General features: G+C 41.1%; 1 protein-coding gene across 2 annotated transcripts in view; it reads left to right on the top strand.

Moving 5' to 3' along the window:
- Positions 1–24,913, top strand: part of PRR5 (proline rich 5) — a 55,445-nt gene that overhangs the window by 10,496 nt on the left and 20,036 nt on the right. For both annotated transcript variants that reach the window (XM_075051826.1, XM_075051825.1), the window contains 5 exons: positions 706–786; positions 7,402–7,450; positions 8,140–8,197; positions 12,900–12,991; positions 15,206–15,346. In XM_075051826.1, the coding sequence (XP_074907927.1) occupies positions 706–786; positions 7,402–7,450; positions 8,140–8,197; positions 12,900–12,991; positions 15,206–15,346 (421 nt within the window). The remainder of the gene's footprint in view (positions 1–705; positions 787–7,401; positions 7,451–8,139; positions 8,198–12,899; positions 12,992–15,205; positions 15,347–24,913) is intronic.

Here is a 24,913-nt window from a genome sequence, read left to right as displayed (position 1 = left end):
AGCATAAATCTTTGAGAAATGAGTAAGTGGTAATAGGAGACAGTCTTAGTAACCAATTGCCCCTTTTCTATTGTTTAATTTTTGAAAATTAATGAGAAATTGGTTACATTGAGTTAAAATTCATAATTGTCCAGTGTTTCTTTTATTATTTTTTTTTAAAGAACTAACCATTCTTGAGATTACATTCTATTAAAGGGATGCTATATTTGGGGGTAAACTTCAGGTATAGTGTCCAGCCTGGATAAATGCTGCTTCATTGATAAAGCTCAGACAAATATGTGCCAACAATGCCAGGAATATCATCACTGATCTCATAGTGAGGCTGTTAATTGTCTCTGTGCTGAGCCACAGAGACAAAAATATACTTTCAAATACTTCAAATATACTTAATACATTAAAAGTTATACTTAATATACTTAAAGTACCTAAAATATATAACCCTAAGTTTTCTGAAATTACTGATTTCAGATGTGCAACTGTTGAAGTTACCGAGTTGGAACAAATCAAAAAGAACTGATTTTCAAAGATGTCGTCCATTTTCTAGGCAATAATTCCCTTTAAGGCATCTGGGATGGGGTACCAGAAGTCATCTATGACTTTTAAATAGGTCTTGCAGTGTCTAGGCAGAGATGTTAGGCTTATTGTGGAAGTGATACCCTTCTAAAATGTGATCAGGTGCTAATGACTCCTAATGTCCTCTTTCAGTATCCACAATGGAGTAATAGCGGTGTTCCAGCGTAAGGGTCTCCCAGACCATGAACTTTACAACCTCAATGAAGGAGTCAGGTAAGAGACTCGACACTAGCAAGGTGTTATTAGCCAGCATTCACAGTACTGTTTGCTAGCACTCGCATTTGAAAACTTCTACAGCAGTATTACCTTTTTTTTTCCCCAGTTGTTGTTTCAACCAATCTAGTCAATTGGGCCTTAGTGAATAGCTGTTGCTGATGTGTGTCGACATCTCACTGTGTAGTGAGAGCTGGGTTCCTCCTTCTGTGGAGAAGGTGCATAGCCATGAGGAGGATGGATTATTACAGAGTCTGTCTTGATGTACTGGATTGAAACTAAGGAAGGGAAAACCTGGACCCCTCTAGTAATGCAGCCCTATTCCACTGCAATGATGCTGCCCATTCATAGGTTCCAGGCGTAGCTCTGAGGTGCTTCACTTGCATACATGGAGGATGTAAAGCCTTCAGGCACTCAGTGCACATGGCAAGGAAAGACGTCCTGCCTGGTGGTCCCTTACATCTAGCTGCTCCTTCTGGAAAGGCTGAATATGCTGTAGATGCTGTAAAGCTGTCTTGTCAGCACAGTGAACTGAGGTTCCTATTTCTTTCTCATACTGTGGTGATGCTGTTCGCAACAGACTAAATATAGACCGGTGAGATGCATAACGGGAACTATTTTTCCTAAAAAAAAAAAAAATATATATACAGAAGGTGAAAACCCTACCATTCGAGTTATTTAAGTTATACTTGCAAAGAAACGTTTACCAAGAGATAAGCTGATATCTGGATTTACAACACTTCAGTTTTTACTACTTTTTCTAGCACTTAGTATTACTTACTAAACCCTCTCTCACTGACAAGGGCAAAGTAGCAGATTTCCTTTTAGAAATTTGTCCCAATGCTTTGAAGAATAAATAGTGGAAAAGAAGCTGCATTTAGAAAAGACAGACAGCTTATTACGTTCCCTGGCTGCCTTCAGATAAGAGCCTCAGTGATTCCCTTTCCCTTACTGCTTATTCCCACTCTGTCCGGGCACTGGAGTCTGACAAAATCCACAGAATATCCAGATATTCTGGGACTATCTGTCCCTGTCTGGTTCCCAGTCTGGGATAGCTGGCCCAGTCTGGTTCCTTTAATTGTGGACTTATCTTCAGAGAAGTCCAGGTGAATGAGTTTTGGTGTGTGATCTCTCTTTTTCCCTCTCTCTCTGTCTTTTTGAAATTAAAAGAAACTTATTCTCCAGTTATTTCTTACTTCTCTGGGGACAAAATGACATACAAAGAATAGCTTTTCTAGGATGGCTGTCAGTTAGCATGATCCATCAATCATTTTCAGTTAGTTATTGGAATAATGGTTGATTGTTATTACTGTAAGTGCAGTTAGGATTCTTCAGCTTTATCTGAATGACAAAAAATGGTAGTTCTGGGCTAAGATTTCCTGGACCAGTGCATTTGCCTCAGGGTGCTTGTCTGCTGGTGAGGGACAGAAGAGGAAGAATTATCTACTGATGTGGCAGAGACAAATACAATCTTGTATGAACCAATGAATAGAAGACAGATAGATAGATATTATTTGGTGAATTGTGCCCAGATTTTGCTTTCATTTACCTGGGTATAAACCCTGCACCATGATGATGCTTGCTAATATAGTTGTGTTGAATTTATTGCAACATCCCAGGCAGCTGAACAGGCAAGCTGACTACAAATAGACTGATTTTTTTTTTTTTTTTTTTTTTTTTTCATTTTATGATGGGCTTTGCTGCTGCATGATAGGCCCATTTCTGTTTTTGTTAGGGTAAGGATAATGCTGCTTTGTTGTTATCTCGACTGATCGCTCGCTTTGGGGGGGAACGCCTGGTGACTCATACCTGAGCTGATGGACAAAATATTGTGAAATCTAGACTGAGCTAGAAAGCTGCTGTTGTAAATGAGGCATCAGCAGCATAACTCTCCTGGGATGAGCGAGCATTTGGCAAGATGCAGCGTGGCTTTCAAGACTGGTTCTTGTCTACTGCTGTTTTGAGGTTGTTCCCTCTTGCCTCCTACTTGGCCTGAACAGTCTTCTAATTTATTGCCAAAAGCTGTCCATCCTCTAGTTGACAACTCTTAATTTGTTTTTGTGAAGCTTCTTGTGTGTGTCCTGCTTGCTTCATTCATAGAAAAAAGCTAAGATGAGAAAACTGCAAGTGCGTGAAGAGGACACAACAGCCAAAAGATCTGTCTCTAGAGGAGAGCATGGTAGTGGTATTTTTTTAAACATGTGTGTTCACAGGCCCAGCCACGGCCTCTTTCCAGAAGCTACTGCACTCCTGCTGTGTGCTTCATTTTAATGCTGACCACAGTCAATAACGTTTTAGGGCCCCCTGACTATTTGCAACCAAAGCCCTTTTGCCTCACTTAAATTCAGCTCAAAACCTAACTAAGAAATTACTGATTTGACACATACCAAAAATACCTGGCTTATTACTATTGTTGTTTAATTCAAAATAACTTTCTTTGGGTTAATGTTATTATTGAATGCAAAAATATCTGATTCCTAAACATGACTTCAGAATGGAACTAGTGTATATTTGCCTTATGATTGTTTTAGATCCATTTTCCCCACAAGTACATAAATAAAAGGAAACAAATAGCCGTTATTTCCACTGGACAGGATTTGAGTATAGAAGCATTCAGGTAAATGGCTAGTATCAGTAACTTTTTCAACAGTTACAGGACAGTAAAAGAAGTTATTTTATTTTACCACTTTAATTAGAGCAGATTCTGGGATACTTTTCATAGTTAAACCTTGAATATCCAAGCTGTCTCACAGACCAAGTGTAAATATTTGAACAGTTAGGTTATGCCCACAATATTTGCACACTATCATTTTAACTTAGAAATGTCATGTATATTCAACTACTGTATGTCACATATGTGCAAACAAATATGTATAACTTCCTTTTCTGAACACACATCTTGAGGCTTTGAACTCTGATTATGTATGCACTGATAATTTAAGAAAACATCAGTGGGTACAAATCTGTACAGTAACACTTACTTTTTTTCTAGGTTTGGCTCATAAAAGCTGCTACTCATTTACACCGATGGCTTTTGACACTATTCTTGCATTCCTCTGGCATTAGAAAGTGGCCTTAAATACGGAGTTACATAGCGCTCAGAAGGCCTACTACCAATAAAATCAGTGTGTGACTTCAGTCTCTTTCATATTACTGTAGCTCCTGACTAACTGCTAAAGCTAATGCAGTACAGTAAGGTGGTGAGAAGATACTCCAGTAACTGCGAGTATCACCAGTGTATGGCCTGTATGTTACTACTTCTGAGCCCTCACTAGGTGATTTAATAGGAGATTGATTCAAAAGTCAGGTAATAAAACTTTATATGCCTACACTTACTGTTTAGTATTTCTGTTGGTGCATGCGTGTGATATTAGTAATCATATAGTGTTTTTTCTTTTTCATTTCATGCACCATATGTCATTTCAAAGTGTTTATTTACACCACTTGTAAATCAAGGAAGAAAAAGAAGGAAAGGGAAACGTAGTGGAAGCAGGATGTCCTGTATTAAAGCTAATACATATTTATAGCTGTCTCTTTTCTGAGTTTCAGGATGTTGGCTTAATGCAAACAAAGCACATTTTAGTGGCATTTCCTCCTTTGTAGCAAGAGTTCAAACCCAGTAAAATCACTTGTTTCCATTTGCTTCATTTAACTTTATCTAACAGAATTACACAGTGTTAGACTTTCCATTCTGAGTAATATTGCAAGAGTTATTTTCAAAATGAACCAAAGAAGCAACAGCAGGAAGATACAAAAAAGTCAGGAGCTACTTTAGCATATTTTATGTGAATTTATATTATTATCTTAATTTCTGAAGTCATTAAACAGGGAATGAAGACCTGATACCAATGATATACAAGCTTCATAAGAGTGCAAAAACACTGGCTTCAACATCAGATGTGCTTGAAACAAGGTCCGCTATCTGATCAGGGATCTCTTTTAGACTTAATCAGATTTTTACCGGGATTCCACCATGATGTCCATATATCTAGATAAGGTTATTCAGTAATTTGAATTACCCAGGATCTGACAGGTGACAACCTAACTGATTTTTGTTAAAGGAAATTAAGCAAGGATGAAAAAAAATTGCAAGCAATGTCTTGGATCCAGTTTTGTTGTGGATCTCTTTTACATGAATATGGATACAGAGAACATAAAACACCAGTGTTCTGATGTGGCCTGAGGGCCTCACTATTTATTTCACTAGAAATTAATTAAGTAGCATGAAGTATCTGTATTATTAGGGATTTAAAAAGTAAGACACATTAACTGTGCTGTCAGTTGTACCCTGTAAACAGAGATGCTAATGTAGCCATAGTGCTGATTGGTGTGATGCCGTCCAGTGCATATAATTAACTACAAGCTGGTTGTTTACTTCATTCACAGCAGAAAAAATGGAAATGTGGTGGGATTTTGTTTTATCAGGGGGCTAGTTATTGGATAAGTAGAACATAACTTTGTATTTCCTGCTCTAAATGACAGGAATTATCACTAGAACCTGCAATATGAAAAGAGAAAGTATTTGCAAATCACCTGTTCAAAACTAAGAGGAATCCAAGACTAGACTTCAAAGAGCTTCTAGCTTGAGGAAAGGGTAGAAAATTAAGCAAAACCTGTCAGCATCAAGTATCAGTACTTTTTGAAACAGTGGCACAAAGAGATATCTGGGAATAAATTGCTTCTATCATAGGAGAATTCAAAACTGCTACTTTCTTGTTATTTTAACCTAAAAATGGTTTATTTATCCGTGTTCAAAGTAAGAAAAACCTTTAGTGCCATTGCTTGCACTGCATTCCAGAAAAAAATCACAACACTTGGACGGTAAATTCCCACTTTGAGTGAGCATGGCAGGATTTGGCTATAGCATCCTTGTACTCGTTGTCTACTCTTAAGGCTTTAAGACTTTAACGATCTTTGGGGGGTTTTAACCCCTGCCAAGGGCTTGTCAGTGGGTACCATTCAGGATGGAGTCTCAGGATACTGCAAGGGTTGTCCTCTCCCATATGTTGCAACAGCGTGCCAAGGGGACTAGCCATACAATGGCCATTCATGGCAATGAGAGACCTATGGCTAAAGCCTGAGCTGGCTTTGGAAATTTTTGTCCAGAGATAGTTTGTCCGAATTAATCAGGTTTTTAGCTGAAAAGGATTTTGATGCTTAGGAGCATCTGAAAATCCCCTTCCTTTTGTTTATTTTCGATTTCATTTATGCCTAGGGTGTTTCCACAGGGTGCTATGAGGTCAGTGTGGACATGTGCTTAAGGATAAATAAATAAGATACTGTATTTCAGCCTCCTAAAGATTGACCTGCTCCTCCTTTCCCTGAACTTTCAGAAGATATCAAGAGGCTGTGCTGAAGCATGTGCTGTTAAAAACATCAGATCCAGCTCCTGCAGACTTTTTCATGGAGCGTAGGGATATGGTGGACTTCTAAAACCGGACGTGTATTTGTTTACTAGTTAAAAAATTTGATTAATTAGTTATTTGTTAGTTAAAGACATAACCCAAAGGGTTAGATGATAACATGCTACTGAATATATAATTTACATAACTACCTAACTGAAGTCAGTGTTTAGATTTTAAGTTGAACTTGACTTCATTTCTTCATGGGACCCGAGGTGGTCACTCAGAGACAGGTTTTCAGAAGAGCTCCAGGCCAGATTTGCATGTGTTCAGAAAACCCAGCTGGGGCTACGTTTCTATAAGGTCCAGGCTCTCATTTATGCACCTAAATAGTGACCTGACTGCAGAGAAATATATCTAGTGTCCAACGTGTGAGATTTGAAGGACATACAGCTTTTTAGCAATGTAGTGAGTTTTACCTGGGTACAAACATTAGGCTTGCAGGTTGGGTTGAATTCAGTTTCTGAATTTGAGGATTGTTTGTGGGAATTTTTTTGCATGTCAGTTTGCTTTGCTCTGTGAGATTGCTTTGTAGGTTTTAGTGTAGAGGAATCATGAAAGGCAGAGCTAAACTGTTAAATTCCTACCTGCTTTTTTACTGAAACTGTAGGAAACTTCAGCTGTCATGAGTCTCCTGAGTGGAAGATCGTGACCCTTTCAGTGAAAACTGGCCAAGTTTCACACCTGCAACAAAACCCCCAGAATATCATCCTGCTTCAGGTTTCTCTCTAAATATTTTGTCACAGCTCTTTTTTGACATTATGCAGAAGAGGGATGATTTGGCTCTGAACATGTGCTCGGTTTTTGGCTCAGACCCACAGATGGGCAGAGAGCACCAGGAGTCCTCCCATGTCTGCAGTGCCAGGTGCCACCGAAGCCCTGGCACAGCAGGAGAACAATTCGAGCATTTTTGAAAGGATTAGATGTAGGATGGAAAACATCCTCTTTTCATCAAATCTTAATTTCCTTTCATATGTATTTGTGCAACTGAACTATCTAAAAGCACAGCAGTTACTTTTCAACACATAGAAATGCTGGTTGGGAGTCTTGGTATTGTTGACCCCATTTGCTCTATTTGTAGTTAGGCATTATTGACAGGCTCTGCACTCATATGAAAATATTTTGCTATTAGTGACTTCCCCTTTTCCATGCAGTGCACAGCTAATACGATTTGCTGATTACACAGATCCTTTTCTTACTCTTTTGAATACAGGCAATTATTGAAAACAGAACTGGGATCCTTTTTCACCGAATATCTACAGGTAGGCATGTGCTTTCTTTCATTTAAATCAGATTTTGTTATATGCTACTGAGCAAAATCATTTCACCCACTCTAAATGCTGATCCAGAGACCCTTGAGATGATTCAGAGATGTCCACTGACTTCTGTGTGTTCTGTCATTTATGTTCTAATGGGATTTGGATTTTACATATATATATATATACATACATATATACACAGTTAGATAGTGAAAGTCCAAGCCGTGGAATAGATTTGTGTAGTCACTGAGTTTCTGTATGACATTGCTGTCTTTCAGTAGACTTCAGACAGTCTCTTTTAACTTAAGTTCCTGAGTAAACCAGTTAAGTTCATTGTAGTATAGTTAATGGGAAAGACATTTAGCAGTTAGTACACACTATTGAAGCAGTATTCTTTTGGCTTCTCTAAGGCAGAGTACCTGCTTTGTCGGTCAGCCATTTGAAGTTTGAGAAGCACTTTCTGCTGCACAGAATATGTGCTGTATCCTGAAAGAAGTAGGGGATTCTATCATCATTTGACAAGTGTCCCAAGTGATTTAAGCAAGATGGACACAGGAGGAGTCCTTTGATGATTGATCATTAAAATAAAAGAGCCTCTTCATTGTCAAAAGTTAAGAATGAACAAAATGTGAAATATGATGCCTGTAGGGAAGTACAGTAATAAGTAATGGTAGTTTATATTTTATTTACAGAATCAGCTGCTCACAAAAGGCATGGTGATCCTAAGGGACAAGATCCGGTTTTATGAAGGTAACTTGGATTTTATCATGACTACCTATGTCTGTCACAAGAGTTTTAGCAAATGCATTCTGGGAACAGTGTGATGCTTTCCCCTATCTTTCCAGGACTATGGATTAGCTGTATCAATTCATTCTTGCAGTCTGTTGTTGTGTCTTGCCTTGGTGTTCTGACCTGGTTTCGGCTGGGATAGAGTTAATTTTCTTTCTAGTAGCTGGTATAGTGTTATGTTTTGGATTTCATATGAGAAGAATGTTGGTAACACACTGATGTTTTCAGTTACTGCTAAGTAGTATTTATACTAAATCAAGGATTTTTCAGCTTCTGATGCCCAGCCAGCAAGAAGGCTGGAGGGGCACAAGAAGTTGGGAGGGGGCACAGCCAGGACAGCTGACCCAAACTGGCCAAAGGGGTATTCCATACCATGGGACATCATGCCCAGTATATAAACTGGGGGGAGTTGACCTGGGGCGATCACTGCTCAGGAACTAACTGGGCATCGGTTGGTGAGTGGTGAGCAATTGCATTGTTCATCACTTGTTTTGTATATTCCAATCCTTTTATTATTTTTATTATTGTTGTTATTGTTGTTACTATTATTATTTTCTTCCTTTCTGTTCTATTAAACTTTCTTTATCTCAACCCACGAGTTTGACTTTTTTTTCCCCATTCTCTCCCCCATCCCACTGTGGGGGCAGGGGAAGTGAGTGAGCAGCTGTGTGGTGCGTAGTTGCTGGCTGGGGTTAAACCACGACAGGGTCCCGCTGGCTTTCATCAAGGAGAGGTGGTTGCCTAGAGCAGCATTGATGGAGTAAGGGAAAGGTTACCTCCAGCGTGGACACTTCCTTCTCCTTCAATTATAACCTGCTCAATGTTAAGGGAAAGTGGAAAAATAGACTGAGATATCTTAATAAACAAAAAAATAAGCACTAAGATCCCAGTTAGTTGAAGTGTCTGGCTAAGTCCAAAATAATGCTGTAGATTGTTTTAAGAGTTATTGTGGATTCATGCTTACATAAACGAGGTCAGACACTGTCTCTTGTTTTTTTTACAGTCAAGCCTCCATTTGTCTGTCTGCACCTTCTGGGGGTGTCACCTTACGGACATAAACATCAAGGATAACCTCCACCTGATGTGTCATTTTGCAGACACCTTCATTTCATGTCCTATGCTCCTGTGTGGCATTTAAATGTTCTGTTAAAGATGCTGTTTTGTCCTAGATGTAGGCATACACCATCAGAGGTTGAAACGGTTTCAGAATATCTTCAAGAATGATTGCTCATTTAAACAGTCTGAAGATCTTTGGGGAGTCAAGGCAATTTTAAAGAAATGCGTCTTTCCTTTTCCAAAGTTGCAGTCATAATACCATTTAGTCTAAATATACTGTTTAAGCAGTAGCCTGGAGATAACCATGTGCATTACTTTCAGCTATCTATAAATCCTAAATGTAACCTTTCATTACTGACAGTACAGTTAATCAGATTAAGATGGTTCTATGGGACCCAGCTTTTCTGGTGAAAAGACAATAGCCCTGAACACCGCAAAAAGAGAACAAAATTCACATTAAAAAAATACCCCCCAAAAGTACCCAAACTCTTCTAAGCTGAACAGAGAGTTCCTCAGTTATATAAAATAACAGCTTGGAGAGCACAAGGGGAGCTGTAAGGATCTCGAGGCCTTCACAGCTGCTTTGTAAATCACAAAGGAAGTTGGTTTCTAAGTATCAAATCAGCAAATTGGATGCACAGACCTACCAAAGTCCAACCCCTTTTTTTCTGGTTTTGCTAGCTTGAAAATAAAAAAATACTATCTCTGATGTTTGAGATCAAAGCTGAGATGAGAAATTGAAATGCGAGACCACTAAATGGCTTTCAAATGTAGGAGCATGTTTGGCAAATAAAAAAATTTCAGCAAGCTGTTAAGTTTATTTTGGTTTTGAATTTGGTGTATCACTTTGTGGTTACGCCTTAAAATATGGTCAGAAATGCTGGTAAGGTGAGGATTAAACTGATCATGTTTTTTCAAGTGCGTCCTTGGAAGTGTCAGCTCAGTAAGACTTTGCTAGTTACAGGAGGGTAGCTGTAATTTAGGAGTCTCCTTCAGAACCAGAGGTCTTTGTGACAGATAGCTTTCTCTTAGCTTGCCTGGGGAGCTGCTGAAGGATGTGAGTTTCCAAGGCTGGAATTTGGGTCTTTTGGCAGCAGAGGTAGCAGCACCCCAGAGTCCATCCCATAATCAGTGACTCCCTGGCTCCCAAAACATCCAAGGCAAAGCTGGGAGCATGGTAGTCTTGGGAACTCCCATTCTGAGCAGGGCTCCCTTCCTGGGTCTGCAGCAGCAGCCGTCCTGCCCTAAAATCTCAGTTTGTCCTACATCCCATGATTTGAGTTTCCCTATCCAGTTGGTATTGAAGTTTTCAAAATAGGAAAAAGATCACTTCAGGGCGCACTTTGGAGCATTTTTGTCCTGCAGGAGGTTTTGAAAACTTTAGCTTTTGTTTTGAAATGATAGTTTTTATTCTTACATTTATTTCAGGAGTTTCCATTAGCTTTTAGAAGCACTGTGAAAAGTACTACATGAATTTTTATGTCATACAAAATTGGCTATATTGTGCTTCATTAAAATGAGTATTTAGAGTAACCCAACTTCCTGGAATCCAGCAAATGCTTATGGTAAATGCAGGGATCTTTGCCTTACAGTAAAACAAATATGTTCTTGAAAGGACACGGAAGTCACGTTCTTCTGTGTGAAAGATGCTCATGATCAACAAACCGTAGGAATTCTTCCACAGCCCTCAGTAAAAGGCCTGCCTGGCAAAAGGCAGTTAACTCTGCAGCCTTTCTGAGCTGCTGTACAGAAATCCATCACTTCACAAAACAAGCTGCCCACAAGGTGAAAGGAGTGTGTGACAGTAAAGATGTATTAATCTCAACAGGGTAATTTGACTTCATGCAATTCTAGCAGCAAGATTGAAAAGGACCAATGTTCAGCACCCACATCTGGAGCCAAATTTGTAAGGGCTTAGTTTCCACTTAACCTCAACTTGTGGGCAACTAACATATTTAACTCTTTTTAAAACTCTGCCCTCAAGGCATAGAGTGGTTGGGCTTCTCCTTCATGATCAGATTTACATCTTTGAAACACTTTAGTGTTTTAGACACTAGTACAAGGAGGTTATAATGCAACAGTATTTATTATTATTACTGCTACAGCTGCTAGGAAATTTTGAACCTGATTCCCTGCTCTGTTCAGTAGAACTAATGCAAGACAAATTTTTAAAAAAATTGAAACCGAGAACACCCTTTTCAGTCTTGTGCCATGAGTGTGTAGGACAGAGAGAACTCCTGCCTGGTGGTGCAGAAACGAAGACCTTGGTGTGGTTCACAAGCCAGCAGCCTCAGTATAGCATGGTGATCCACATTTGTCACAGAAAGCACTTAAAGTCATCAACCTGGGAATAATTCAGGAGTTGCAGATGGGCCAGAGCTGGTGCTATTTGTCATGTGCTTAAAAATGCAGGGAGATAAAGTATTCCATGATAAAGATTGGCACTTGGCTAACTTTGAGTGTAGCTGCTTTCATGCAGTTTCTTTGTGATATGTGTGTAATTCTAGGCAAAATGTTCCCTGGCTGAGGCCCTAAGAAATGCTGTAATACAAAAATTAAGAATAGTATCTGATTCTGAAACCAATTGTAATGTTGATTGATTGCTATTGAATTTGCTTCCTGATAAGTCATATTGTCTTGTCTGAATGCCTCATAATCATTGCTGTATTTATCTCCATAGTACTTGCTGGTGGAGGTACAGTGCCATTGCTCTCCTTTCATAGTTGAGTTAGGGGCAGAGGGATGCTGAAGAGCTTACCCAAGGTCACACAGGCTGTCTTGGAGAACAGGGATTTGAGGCCAGCATCTAGTGATCAAGCCAGACTTCCTCTGCAGTAGATCTCGGCTCCTGCATTTGCCTCTGTTTTACAAAACGTTCTGTGAGGAACTTGGTGTTCAGCTTGGTTGTACCACCTGGCCAGAGCTTCTCCAGTCTCCACTGGGGAGCTTCCCGGTGGCTGGAGCTAGGGAATGGACAAGGAGGTGGCCTTGCTGTGAGGACCATGGATAACTTGCATCATAGCAGGGTTTCACTGCATCCTTTGAAAATTACAGTAAAAAACAGAGCTGCAACACCATTGTCTTTTTCCATAGAACTTGGGGAAGGTCAGGGAAGATCAGGGATCGATTTGACGGAACACTTTGTGGAGCATCTCCACAGAGCGCAGGTTGCTCTGCTTCCTTGCAGCTTGGTGGGCAGAGGGGAGCATGGTGGGGGAGATTTCTCTGCAGGAATGCTTCCACGTTTAACCTGCTATGTCCTCCTCCTACTGCTCTCCTCCCCAGTCTTGTCCAGTAGGTATTACTGCAAGAAGAGGAGGAGGTAACCAGGGCCATTACTCTGTTCTTCACGGGTTTTTTTCTGAGTAAGCTTTAACCACAAAGTCTGAGTTTACTAAGAACATTAGATGTGTCACCTGAAAAGACACAAATACTGAATGATCTGATATACTGAAAGGAATACTAATTCCATACTGCTAATAGTAGCTGGTACATGATTCATCTTTGTGTATAATAGCAGATTCACATTGTTTCCTGCGTGTTTTAGTCTTTGGAGTTAGCTGATTACAACCTAAATGGTTCACTACTTTTTTGTGTGTTTTTGCAGGGCAGAAACTACTGGATACCTTAGCTGAAACTTGGGATTTTTTCTTCAGTGATGTCCTGCCCATGCTTCAGGCTATTTTCTATCCTGTGCAGGTGAAAAATTACTCTGTTACTATAGAATCCTGAAAAACTTGAAAAAGCAACTTTACTGGTTCATCAACAGATTGATGCAATCCTTAACTCTCTTTCCTTGGGCCAACCTCCCAGTGCAGCTGTTCTGTATAGTCATGTCATGCAAATAAGTTACTTACGCCAACGGGTTTGAAGTGCTTGGGTGAAAAAGATGAAGGGGGATTTTGTAAACAAAAGCAGAGTGCAGTGAGGATGGTTAGTCCTTCTGCTAACTTACACTAAAAGTCAAAAAAGGTTATGAATGATAAACTGAAATATGCACACAACGAAATAAGTGGAGCTGTGTTGACTTAAATATTTGCATTTCCTTCTCTGCAATGTGAATTTGTCTCAGAAGTATATCCACTTTTGAAAAGGAATTGTATTTCTGAGATCAAATTCTATGCTACTATAAGTGGACAACAATAGTGAAGTTAGACTAGTTTACATGAACACATAATTTGACTCCAGTAATTTTAAATCCACAACAGGTACTTGATCTGATTTGGATGAAGGCTCAATATTCTAATTTCATGATGGCCACAGAGTGTTGTTTATCACTTAAGTCCCAAGAAATCTGTACCAGATAGGTATAAGTGACCTTCTGGACTTGCTTCTAGATGCCTATAAATTTTAGTGGGAGCTTGGTGCCTGAACATATTTGGGGAAACTTCGAAACCTTCTCCCATTTTTCCGAGTGGACTTCACGCCTAAAATGATTGTCCAAATGTTAAAAATATTACTATTTACATCTGCAGATAATTACAGGCATGAAATCTGAAATCAGTGGAAAAGCTGTAACTCTACACAGACTTTGATTCTGAAAGAGAAGACCTCTAAAAACATACAGGGCTATTTCACCCATTGACTTCTGTCTTACCAGTAGAAACTTTAAAACAATAGAAATAAGATGGTACCAAAAACCTATTAGAACACAATGGGAGATTTTTCAAGTGCCACATAATTTAAATCCAAGGCATTTGGGCACATAGAGATATAGGTAGGCTCTCAACCTCATTTTTCCAAAGCACTTGACTAAATTAGAACTCACTCAGAAGTTTTTGAAAAATGCACCAAATCCCCCTTTTCATTGTTTTGTTCCTGAGGCCTTTGAAAATAATTTAGCAACACAACTCTCCTCACCTTTCAGATGCAAATAATTGCTTGAATTTTCAAAGGAACCTAGAGGGGGGTAAGAGCCCTAAGCTCCACGTAATTTCAAATAGATCTAGGTGTCTGATGTTCTGAGGTTACTTCCAAAAGCCCAGCTGGTGCTTATGTGCTCTTGTAAATTCTGTTCATTAGCAATTGAAGCAGTTTGGGGGCCTTTTTTACTTCAGTATAAATAATTAACAAAGTGAAAAGGAATGGTTGGGTTGGGTCAGGTCAGGTCAGGCTTCTTTATTCCCAACTAAGATAAATCAATATCAGCTGAATAACAGATCTTCCAGAAATGTTAGTATTTGGCTGGCAGCACTCATAACTGCAGGCAAGAATATATATGTACAGCCATATTTACCCAAGGAAAAAACCCTGATGCTGGAAACAGGAACAGCTTTGCAACTCCTCATAAGGCAAGCGGTGTTAATCTCTGCAGGCAGAGCTAGCATTGTATTCTAAAGATGAGATTTTCTTCAATAAGAAGGTGTTCTTGAACTGCAAAAAGATGTCTTTTGAAAATACAGTATGAAACTTCAATTCCGCTCCTGCCTTATAGTGAAGTCTCCCAAACTGTGGAGAAAAGGAGGATCCACAGGTGGGCTGAGTCAGGATTCCCACCATAATTTGAAGACAGTACCCAGCCAGTACTCAAAATCTTGTGAAATAATGGAAATTCAACCCTTTTTCAACCCTGCTTTTTTTTTTTTTTTTGAACATATGATACATTTCATTACCATTAAAGTACAAAATATACATATGTATCCTGCGCTCAGGTATGATTCCCCCCATCCCACCCCTTCATCATCTTGAAACACAGTCAGACTCACTCAGAGTCTGCAGCGCTTGTTACTGCCAAATCAAATTCACTGTGCAGACTTATAGGCTGCTCTGTGTCCTTTGTTGTTTCCTTTGCTTTTCATTCAGGTTTACCATTCTTGTAATCCCTGAGAAGTGAAGGAAGGAATTTTGACAGAGGATTTTGAAACTCATTTTCACACTGCTCATAATCCATCTTACTTTGTTTCTGTTTCTAAGGGGAAGGAGCCCTCAGTTCGGCAGCTGGCTCTTCTGCACTTTAGGAATATAATTACCCTCAACATTAAATTGGAAGATGCGTTATCACGTTCCAGAGCCAGAGTTCCACCTTCTATTATTCAGATGCTATTAATACTCCAGGTAAATCGATTACTTTTCTCAGGCTGTTTTCTTTATCTGTCTTTCTGTACTATATTGCTGAAGTCTTCTTAAGCAGTCTCCGATTTTGCTCATTCATTGAAAACTTCTTACCCAGAATACCAGAGTGTCTGTGCAATTAAATGTGGTCCTAATATCTAAAAGTAGAGACTGTATAGGTTCAGATTTCATGCCTTAAGATCCAGAGGGTCTGAGAGTAAAGACTCATTTTGAAACTGTGGGCCTTGCAATACGAAATTTTGCAAGCAGACCAGTGTGTGTGGTGGTAATAACATGACTTCCATTAAATTCTGCATGTTGCTGCATTAGCAGTTCTGGATATGAAGCTTCACATCTGGAGTAGGCAATAAAGTGAATATGCAATTTATGGTTGAATCATGGTCATATTTGGCCACTGGAACCAAATTCTATCAAAGCTGTTGACAGATGGTATCAAGATAACACCTATCACCTAAGACCAGATACTGGTATTTGCCTTCAGTATTAGTTTTGGCTTTTTTTAGTAGTAGTGAGGTGAAACAAAAAGAGGAATTCCAGGCAAAGGGCAAGTTTAAGATTTTTTTTTTGCTTAATTGAAGAAAAGCATGAGCTTGTGTCAAGGATAAGGGGAATGAGGCAGGGAGAGAGCCAGGAGGGGATTCTTAGGGGGTGAGGAAGTTGAGATTTTCCTGGCTGGTGATTTTTTTTTATATATAAACAAATAGATTTACAGCAAACAAAAGGATATAGTTCCTCACACGTAAAATGTTTCTTTGTTCTTTGTCACCGTATGAATTAGTTCTGTGTCTGAAATTGTTTTAAAGAGCAGGATAATCTAAAGGCCAGTGATGAAAATGGAGCAAGGAGTAAGATTCTCTCTGCTGGGTCAAGAAATGGTATTTCACCCCTGCTATCTCACTGTACATTTGTTGGAGTGTATAATGGTGTGTTTAACCTAGTTTTCTCAGAAAAAGGTACCTACGCAATAGGACTGCTTGCTTGCCCCTTGTCTGCCTTCTCCCTGTCCTCCATCTTACCAAATACTTCTTGAAACTGCTGGCAGATTGTGGCACAACGACAGCAATATTGGAGATACTAAGATTCCTAGGAGTTTCATGGAAATTAGTGTCTGGAGAGAGGAGAAGAGCCTCAGGGAAAAATTGGAGCATGGCTTAACTGCATAATGAGACATCAAAGAATTCACATAATTGAACTGTGAACCCAGCTGTGTTAATAGACACCAGAGACTCCACATGACAGAGTACCATCGCTAAAATCTTCATCACAGGAAGGTTGTCTATCAGGCCTCATCCCTTAGATGCAAGGTAAACTGTCCATTCTAAACCAGGCTTCAGCAGTGTCATTGCTAACAGATCTGCTAGCTTTTTTGTGGTTTCTTCTTTAGAGAGTCTGTGTTGGCTATGGGCAGGATCCAGCTTTGAATGAATTCGGTGGTGAGCTGGAAACTGAATAACTTCCTGATTTAGAAAGTTCATAGGAGGTGATGTAGAGTCATTTGCCAGGATTAGTGCTACAAGAAACAGCTGCTTTGTAAATCTGCTTTCTTCAACAACCAGAAGTGTTAACAAGGTGGATGCCTGTTTCGGTAAAAGGCCAAATCCGTTCTCTTTGCAAAGCTGTCAATGGAAATCAATTACGAAGTGAGAGGGAGTTTGCCCCTGGGTGTTTATTTCTGAATACGTTACCTATGGTTGTATGGTGGGGACAGTGAAAAGTCCTTTCTTGGCAATAGCTCTGCCAAACTTGTGGTTTAAAATCTAATGGAATTACAGGAAAAGGTCAGAAGAAGATCTGGGAATGAACTATTTACATGCTTAGCAGAGTTAGTCAATAATTGGATTTCAGAGCAAAGGCTTTTTCCCAAACTCAAATGTCACGTTAAACAAAAGCAAATTTTATACATTTATGGCATAATAATAGAATTTCCTTGACTTAGATCAAATCAACATGTGAATAGGGCTGGAGGAGAGATAACGATTCAGCTGTCCAAAGAGAACATGGTGGACTTGCATGCATGGATTTCCCAGACTGAGAGACAATGTCTTGGTGTGAACATTGTCTAATCCCTATTTCTGTCTACCGTGGATATCTCTTCCATAACAAACTCGGTGACGGTGGAGCCAGACTCTCACAGCTAGATGATGAGTCTAGTGATGTCAGCCCTGGACCAAGTGGTGCTTGGTGCTAAGGTTCCCTGTTTCTGTCCTTGACAGCCTTGTGCAGCTGTGTTATCTAATTAAGGAGTAGGTCATGTTCTTCAGGACAGCAGCCGTAAAGTCAGCTGAAGGTCACAGGTTGACAAAGGCCCATGCTGACATGCACCAGTCTGTCCTGTTAGACTGGATTAAAGCGGCAGAGATTTGGAAACTAATGCAGGGTGCATCTGGTATTGCTCATGTTGTAGTTCGTCATGGTGTAGGGGAAGAGCTCTGTCAGTTTATCAGGAGAAGACACTTTTTCCTTGTGGAGGGCAAGGGAAGCTGCAGCAATCCTTGGACTTCATTCAGGAGCTAGGTGCTGATTCAGCAAAGCTTAGTAAGCACGCGTTTTACCTGAGCTTGGCTTAGCTTCATTGGCTTCAGCATGTGAATGATTTCATTGACCTCTGTGAAGTTACTGACCTATTGCAAGTTGCACACATTTCTTGCTTGCTCAGCTGGCCATGCTCTGGCAAGGAGAATAAAACAGTCCCTGCCAAAGAACTCCTGAATAAAAGGGCCTGAAGTGAAGTTGCACCCCTTACGTCATTGTTTGGGTGATTGTTTTTCCTTCTTTGTATCAAATCTTTTTTCCTGTCCACAGTAAACTATTTGCTGGAAGTATGCCTACGAGCCATGCATTTAATAACCTAGCATGTGATACAGCACCCACACCAGTCCTCTGACATACAGTGACATGATAGAGGATATATGCTGGGACAGAAGGGGTCACCAACCTGACACATACCTCACAATTTGCCCGAAGAGCTGAATACCTAAATTTCTTTGTGTTTAAGACATCAAAGACTAAAAAAAAATAACGAGGGGAAGGAAAATCTTGTATCTTCTCTATGCAGTCCTTTTTTGAAGGAAAGAACCACCTCCATTTCTGGGATAAAGCTGTTTCAAGTATTGTAATAGCAGTGCATATATCTGAAGCTTTGTTGTAGGATACCCTCCATTTAAAGGATCAGAAATTAGTCCTTGACTTAATTATTAGACTTGGGTTCTCCAATCCAGTAGAGCCACTTCTCACCAGTGCTATAACCTGGTCTAATTACAAACCAGCAATCTATCAGGAAAGCAGCAGTCCCCCAGAAGTGGGGGAAGAAGTGATAGTCCTGTGCTGGTGAAGTCAGTGGGAGTTTTATCATGGCTTGGAAGAAGGGCCTTATACTGCTCAAACTTTTGGTTACCAGCATAGCCTGACCCAGTTAGAAAGCAAAAACTCAAATGTTAATCCTTTGTGGCTGCATATAGGAACATAAGCTGAAGTGCCTCCAGGATGCTCCTGTTTAAGTTGCAGGGCCTTCAAGAGCAGAGTTGTGACTGAGGGAAGTAAAAGAACTAAAACTGCTTTTGAGCACAGACCGATGCACAGGAGCTCATGTAACTATACTGAGTTGTCAGTCTCACCTTGATGACCTTTCTTTTTGGGTGAAATTAGGAAGCTGGAGGGAGAGGGATAAACAGGAGAGATTAGAAAAGAATTTTCTCCTTTATGCTCTGTGAACCAAAGACAGCAAAACTACCACCAGAGGATAAACAATCTGACTTATTTCCCAAAGCGTGTTGTCAAAGACGACCTTTGCCACTGAAACTGGAACATCTTATCTCCAGTTATGTCTCCTGAGGTCTGAGAAGGTTGGAAGAGAAGAATTAAAAAGTGTTTATCTGCATCTTTCAGTTAACATCAGGATTATTTGAGTTCTCAGAATCTCTCTGGGTGACCTGAGGTATTTAAAAACCTTAGAAGAACAACACAATATCTCCCGTGCTGAGAGATGAGGCCTCACTAAACATAAGCTCTGAAAAGAAAAATAAAACCTGTGGTTTCCTTTTTGGCTTCTCTGAGCTTCATTTGAATTCCCTTGCCCGTTGTCTTTCTCTGTAAAGGAAGACAAAATAAATACATAAAACTGCCCAGTGTGACCTATTTGTTATCTCTGGAAAGTTCCTAAATGTAGGTTCAGCTCCTTGCACTTTAAAGGGGTAGAAAAGCACACTGCAAGAGCTGAAAGCAAAATGCAGAGTGTGCTGTTTTTCCGTCTCAGCAGCCACATAGCAAACCAAAGACAGCGTAGTGGTTAAAAACAAAATACCCTTTGCTATCAGAAGGCTTTAGGGTCCTGCTTGTGGAACAACAGATTAGCTGTAACACTACAATGTGTGTCAACTGGGGTCAATTCTTTATGGCCATAGTTTTTCAAATTTGTTGGTTGCTTTAGAGAGGTTGTCCTACTAAGTCTCTTAGACCTGAAGCATAGGTTGAACAAAGTGGTGTGGGTGTGAGGTTTCAAAATGTTTTTAATTTCTCTTTACCTTTTTCTGAATTCCTGATTTATAAGACACAAAAAGTAGAAGCCAATAAATAAATGTATTGTAGACCCTATTTAAATATAAATCACCATATCAAAAACTTGTGCTTCCCCTGGGTTGTGCATTAATGTGTTTTCTTCCTTCCTGGTGAAAGGCTAGCTTGTCCGTCATTTGCATCAGCCCCACAGGCATGTAAGGAGTCAGGTAAGAAATCTTACAGCCAGGACACTGCCTGACACAAGGGGAAGAGTCCTCCATTGCTTTGTGTTGACATACACAAAACTGAGAATCTGGGCCTCAAGATTTACACTTTAGAGTATTTTGTAGAAACAATGCTCACTTCTAAGCAATGTCTTCTGTCTTACTCTGTCTTATTTGTTGTCTCCATCAGCAAGTGCAGTTTGCTGTAATGAAATTGACAGAGGTTTCTTATCCTGGAATGAATTTGTATTGCCATGATTTTAACAAGGCATAGCATTCGTTTGTTGTAGGAAAAAGATCTTTTGAAAGAAAATCTTGACCTTTTTGCTAGTGAGGAGTATTTGTCATACTTGATTTTGAATTTCCTCATATGGTTTTTATTATTGTGCTTGTTTTCTGGTGCTGGGAGTCATTTCTGCATGGAAGCAGCAAAAATGCTGGAACTATTTCCTCTACATCTTGGGGTATTGCCTCAAGCAGGTTGGGATGTGCTGTGTTAATGACTATGAGACAAGAAGCTGGGAACTGACCAGAGTTCAAAAAAGTGACAGCAGCAGTAGCCTGAGTGCAATACAGGGGAACCAGAAAGGTCTAAATGTACATTACAGTCGTGCTGACACTTCGGTCAGCTGATGGTGCCAGGTGGGAGTGCCAAATACACTATTTGTACTAACCAAAGTACCACCTTCGGTTGCTTGCATGTCAGTCAAGAGCAATTCTCCTGCCATAGTTGGGGACCTTGGTGTAAGTGGTAAGGACATGAGTCAGTGACAGTCGGTGGCTCTCCATTTTCCATTTACGAGCTGTAGGCTTATAGTTAAGGAGGGAAACCACATCAGAGGCATTTTCCCTCTATAATGTTTTTAGCTCTGTTTCTGCCTGGCACTTATTTCATGGCTTACCACAAGTATGTTTTCTTTAGGGGCAGAGATAGGGGGGAGCGAGCGTGGTTGCTCTTAACCAATCTGTAAGCCTGACTGACAGGGCACTTTTTCAATAGTAACTCCAGTGCAGCCAGCATTTCTGCACCATGAATCTTAGAATATCTGTGCTCATGTGGACCCTCTTTGTAATTAAGGCCAATGGAAGTCCATTGCCATATGAAAAGAAGAGATTTCATTTGGAAATCGAGTACTCGCCAAAACTAGCTCTGAACATATTTGACAACACTACATGTTGCCACTTCTGTAATCTTAAACAGGAAAGCAACATAAAATATAGTTGCTTTGCTTTATTATATATAAACGCGTCTCATGAACACTGTGGTGTAGTAATTCAAATGTGCATCTTGTCCCTCCTCTTAACAGAAAGTCAGTGTTCAGGGGTACACAACCATAACATTGTCCATACCAGTTAAACACAATTGTTTTAGAAGGCAATTTGCATTGTGCAAACTCCCTTTGGGTGTATGTTCATAGTGCATTTTAAGAGTACCTTGCGTTAAGTAAAATGTCACTTCTGTGAAGGATACCAGTTAGTTGACCAAACGTATGGCTTCAGATGGAGTTGGTCAAATGCCACAGCAGTTGTCTAGACTGCCCTGAGTTATGCTGTTACCGTCCATCAGATAACTCTGCAGTTACTGCCCATTTGCCATCTTGCACTGTGGTAGGCGAGAAGTGCTTACTTGTCCTTCAAATTACTCAACACTTGCCTTGGGGTTAGAGTGGGCGTGCATGGAGTTACAGCGTAGCTGCTGCCTATGGCACCTGAGACTACCTTAGCCCACAATAATTTATTTGTGCAGCCTAAGTGTGAGTTGTTTCAGCTCAGTTCAGTTAGATAAGTGTTTAACCTCAACTAAACCAGGTTGTCCTTACTAAAATATATGTCTGTCTCCTGGAGTTTGCCTCCATTAATGAAACTGGCCTATTAAAACCAGTACAAGTTCATTGGTAGGCAAATCCTTAATCCTTAACAAAATAGAGCTAAATCAGTAAAATCATTCTTAACTTGAATTAGAATGTCCCTGTAGACCCTGTAATTTTATCGAGTAAAAGGGAGAAGGTTTTAAATAATTGCATTAGTTTATACAAATGTCTTTTGTGGACCCATTTGGGCCAGTAGACTAAAACTGGCATAAAAGATAGCACAGAAATTTTGACCGTTGAAAAACTGAGCAATAAACATTCCCACAGTGCAAGAATCCTTTGAGGCAGGTGCTTCAATACTGTAATTCATGGGTTGTCTACAGGGGGAACATAAGAAAGTTAATCTAAGCTACCTTTTAAAGAAGATTAATTAAACCCCATTAAAACTCTGTATGGACACTCATTCTGAGAATTAAAGGGGTAGGAAGGCTGGGGAGTTAAATTAATGACACTTCAATTCTACATCAGAGGCCTACGCACAATTTATCTAACCAGCTTTCTGTTCTTAATTTAGTGAATATAATTCCATTTTCCTGACTATCCCCAGGTAGACAAAGCCATGAAGGAACTGTGGCTGTTGAATTGCCCAGGGTACTACAGGGGGGGGTCCCCAAGAGGTGGCCGTCACTTCTCGGCTGTTACGGCTGACCGCAGACCCGGGACCCGGCACCGTGGGTGGTACCTACCAGCTATGGCCGTGGTGGCGGCCAGCACAACAGGGGAGGACGGTTTGCTCTCCATGACTGAGTCGTGTCCGTGCAGGTAGAAGGTCAGCCAATGCTGGTCGGGGTCGCTGTGCAGCACCTCCTGTTCTGGCCTGCTGGGATTCGCCTGGCCCTGCTCACGGGAAGAACAGCCAAAGTAATTTCCAACAGAAAGGCTGTGCAGGGTTGTTTCGTAGTGTTGCACACCTAGGCTTTCCTATGGTTTTCGGAGATGAGTCGACACCAGTTTCCAGTTAGATCTGTCCTGAGCTGCAGCTGGGTGCAGAGCTGCTTGGATAGCACTCTGTGCGGGTACCGCCATGCCCCTGCCTCCTCACTGCCTAAAGCTTTCTGGCTGAGCACAGTGCTGGCAGAGAAGCTTCCCACCAGGAGATTTCGGAGGCGGCCCACATGCCTGTTCTCCTGCTGCCTGAGCCTTTCCTGCGGCAGACACGGGGCTCCACAGTCCTCGCTGGATTTTGAACACTAGTGCTTGCTGGTAGGACAGCTTCTCCCATCATCTCGCTGGCTGCTTCATCACCTTTTACCTTCCCATACGTTGCCTTCTGACTCTTTTCCTCCCCTGACCCCATCTTATTTTCCCACAGGGCAGAAGGGAGGAAGGCAGAGAGGGAAGTAGCTGGCAGCATGTTAGTCGCATGGAGGACAGCTGGAAACTCGTCCTTGCAGGCAACTCTTTCTCTGGTCTCAGTTTCCCCCTCCTGTCTTCGATTACACCCATAAACAGGGTCAAGACCCAGTAGCAGCCGGTTGCAGAGTGCCAGGACACAATGCGGGGAGCTGCCTGCGCCACGGGCTGTTAGATGGTCGTAACGAGCATCTCTCAGGAACGCCTGAACTACTGAGTCCTCCCAGAGGCAGCGGTGACCTGAGCAAGTTATGGGGACCTGGGTGGCAGCTAGGGGAAATGCAGATGCTGTGAAGTGCCTTTTGCCCTGTAGGCAGCTGGAGCTGTTTGCACTCTCTGGCAGGCAGCCAGCTGCCCATCTGGTTTGGGGAGAGAGGAGGGCATGGCCAGCACTGCTTGCTCTAGAAAGGAGGTGTCCCCCAGCAGCAGGCACAGAGTGGTTTGCTCACATCCATGTGAATGGCAACTTTGTAGAAGAGTCCCCTATAATTAGAGAGGAGCGAAATTAATCGTTTCCTCTATGAATGGTTTGGAAGTAACTCTGGCAGCTGTTTGCTTTCCATCAGGAGTGATTTCTCCTGGGGTTTTGGTGTTTGCCTGTTTCTCTGTCTATGCTATAGAATTTTATTATAATGGGAAGATGTGTTTCCATTGAAGCCGACAGGGTGATTAAAACAAATTATATAAAATGTCCTAGCCTCTGCCTTCTCCCCAGAAGGTGCACTGAGAAGGGAAAGAGTTGTGCAAGGTATGGAAATTCCTGATCTGCAGTGCCACCTAAGCACCCTCCCCAAGCCTTTCCTCTCCTGGTCTGTGGTTGCTATTGCCAGAACCAGCAGCCCACAGGGACAGTGTGTACCAGGCTAGTGGCACGGGGACTTGTGCAGAGGGTAACTGCTTTGTGGTGTATTTCTTTCAAAAATAAAAAGGCTGTGCATTGCAATCTGCAAAAGATAGGCGAGTGATTGAATGAGTCTCTCGGAGGCATTCTTTCTCCCATGGTGAGTGGACAGGGTTAATTGTCTTCTACCAGTAATTTCACAGTCTTACCCTTAGCTCTGCTGCGCCTGCAGAAGAAACAACTATGTGGCACAGTGATACACGACACGTACTGTGAAATTCATTAACTTGGCACTACCCAATTATTAGAAGCAATTAAAAGGTAAACCGTTAATCATGTGACAGAGCAGGATTCAGATTATGTTATTTGATTTAAACAGTTATTTCTTGGGAGCCTTCTCCCATTTCCAGTGAGCTACTGGGTGGTTGCAGCAAGAATTCTGCAGCACAAGGTGACAATGATGTGGTAGGTCATGCCTACGAGTCAGGTGTGTGGGCAGTTGTGCTGAGCATCCCTGGTATGTTACGGCTTTGCTGCGAGTGAACCATCTGATCGTGGTGGCTTGGTTTTGCTGAGAGGTGACCATCCATCAGAAAGGGTGGGAGCTGTGGTGGGGCAAGCCAGGGGCGCAGGGAGGGGAGGGGAGGGAACCACTCCTGACTCATCTGCACTTCAAAATGGATCCCAAGGCTTCTGGTTTTGAAGTCAGTAGGCACGGGATTGTGCTTTAGTGCTCTGTGATCCAAATGCAGAAAGCAAGCATGCT

This window comes from Buteo buteo, chromosome 19, assembly GCF_964188355.1.
Source record: "Buteo buteo chromosome 19, bButBut1.hap1.1, whole genome shotgun sequence".
In the NCBI taxonomy this organism is placed as follows: domain Eukaryota; kingdom Metazoa; phylum Chordata; class Aves; order Accipitriformes; family Accipitridae; genus Buteo; species Buteo buteo.
Note: the sequence above shows the minus strand (reverse complement) of the source record. Positions and strands in the feature narration are given on the sequence as shown.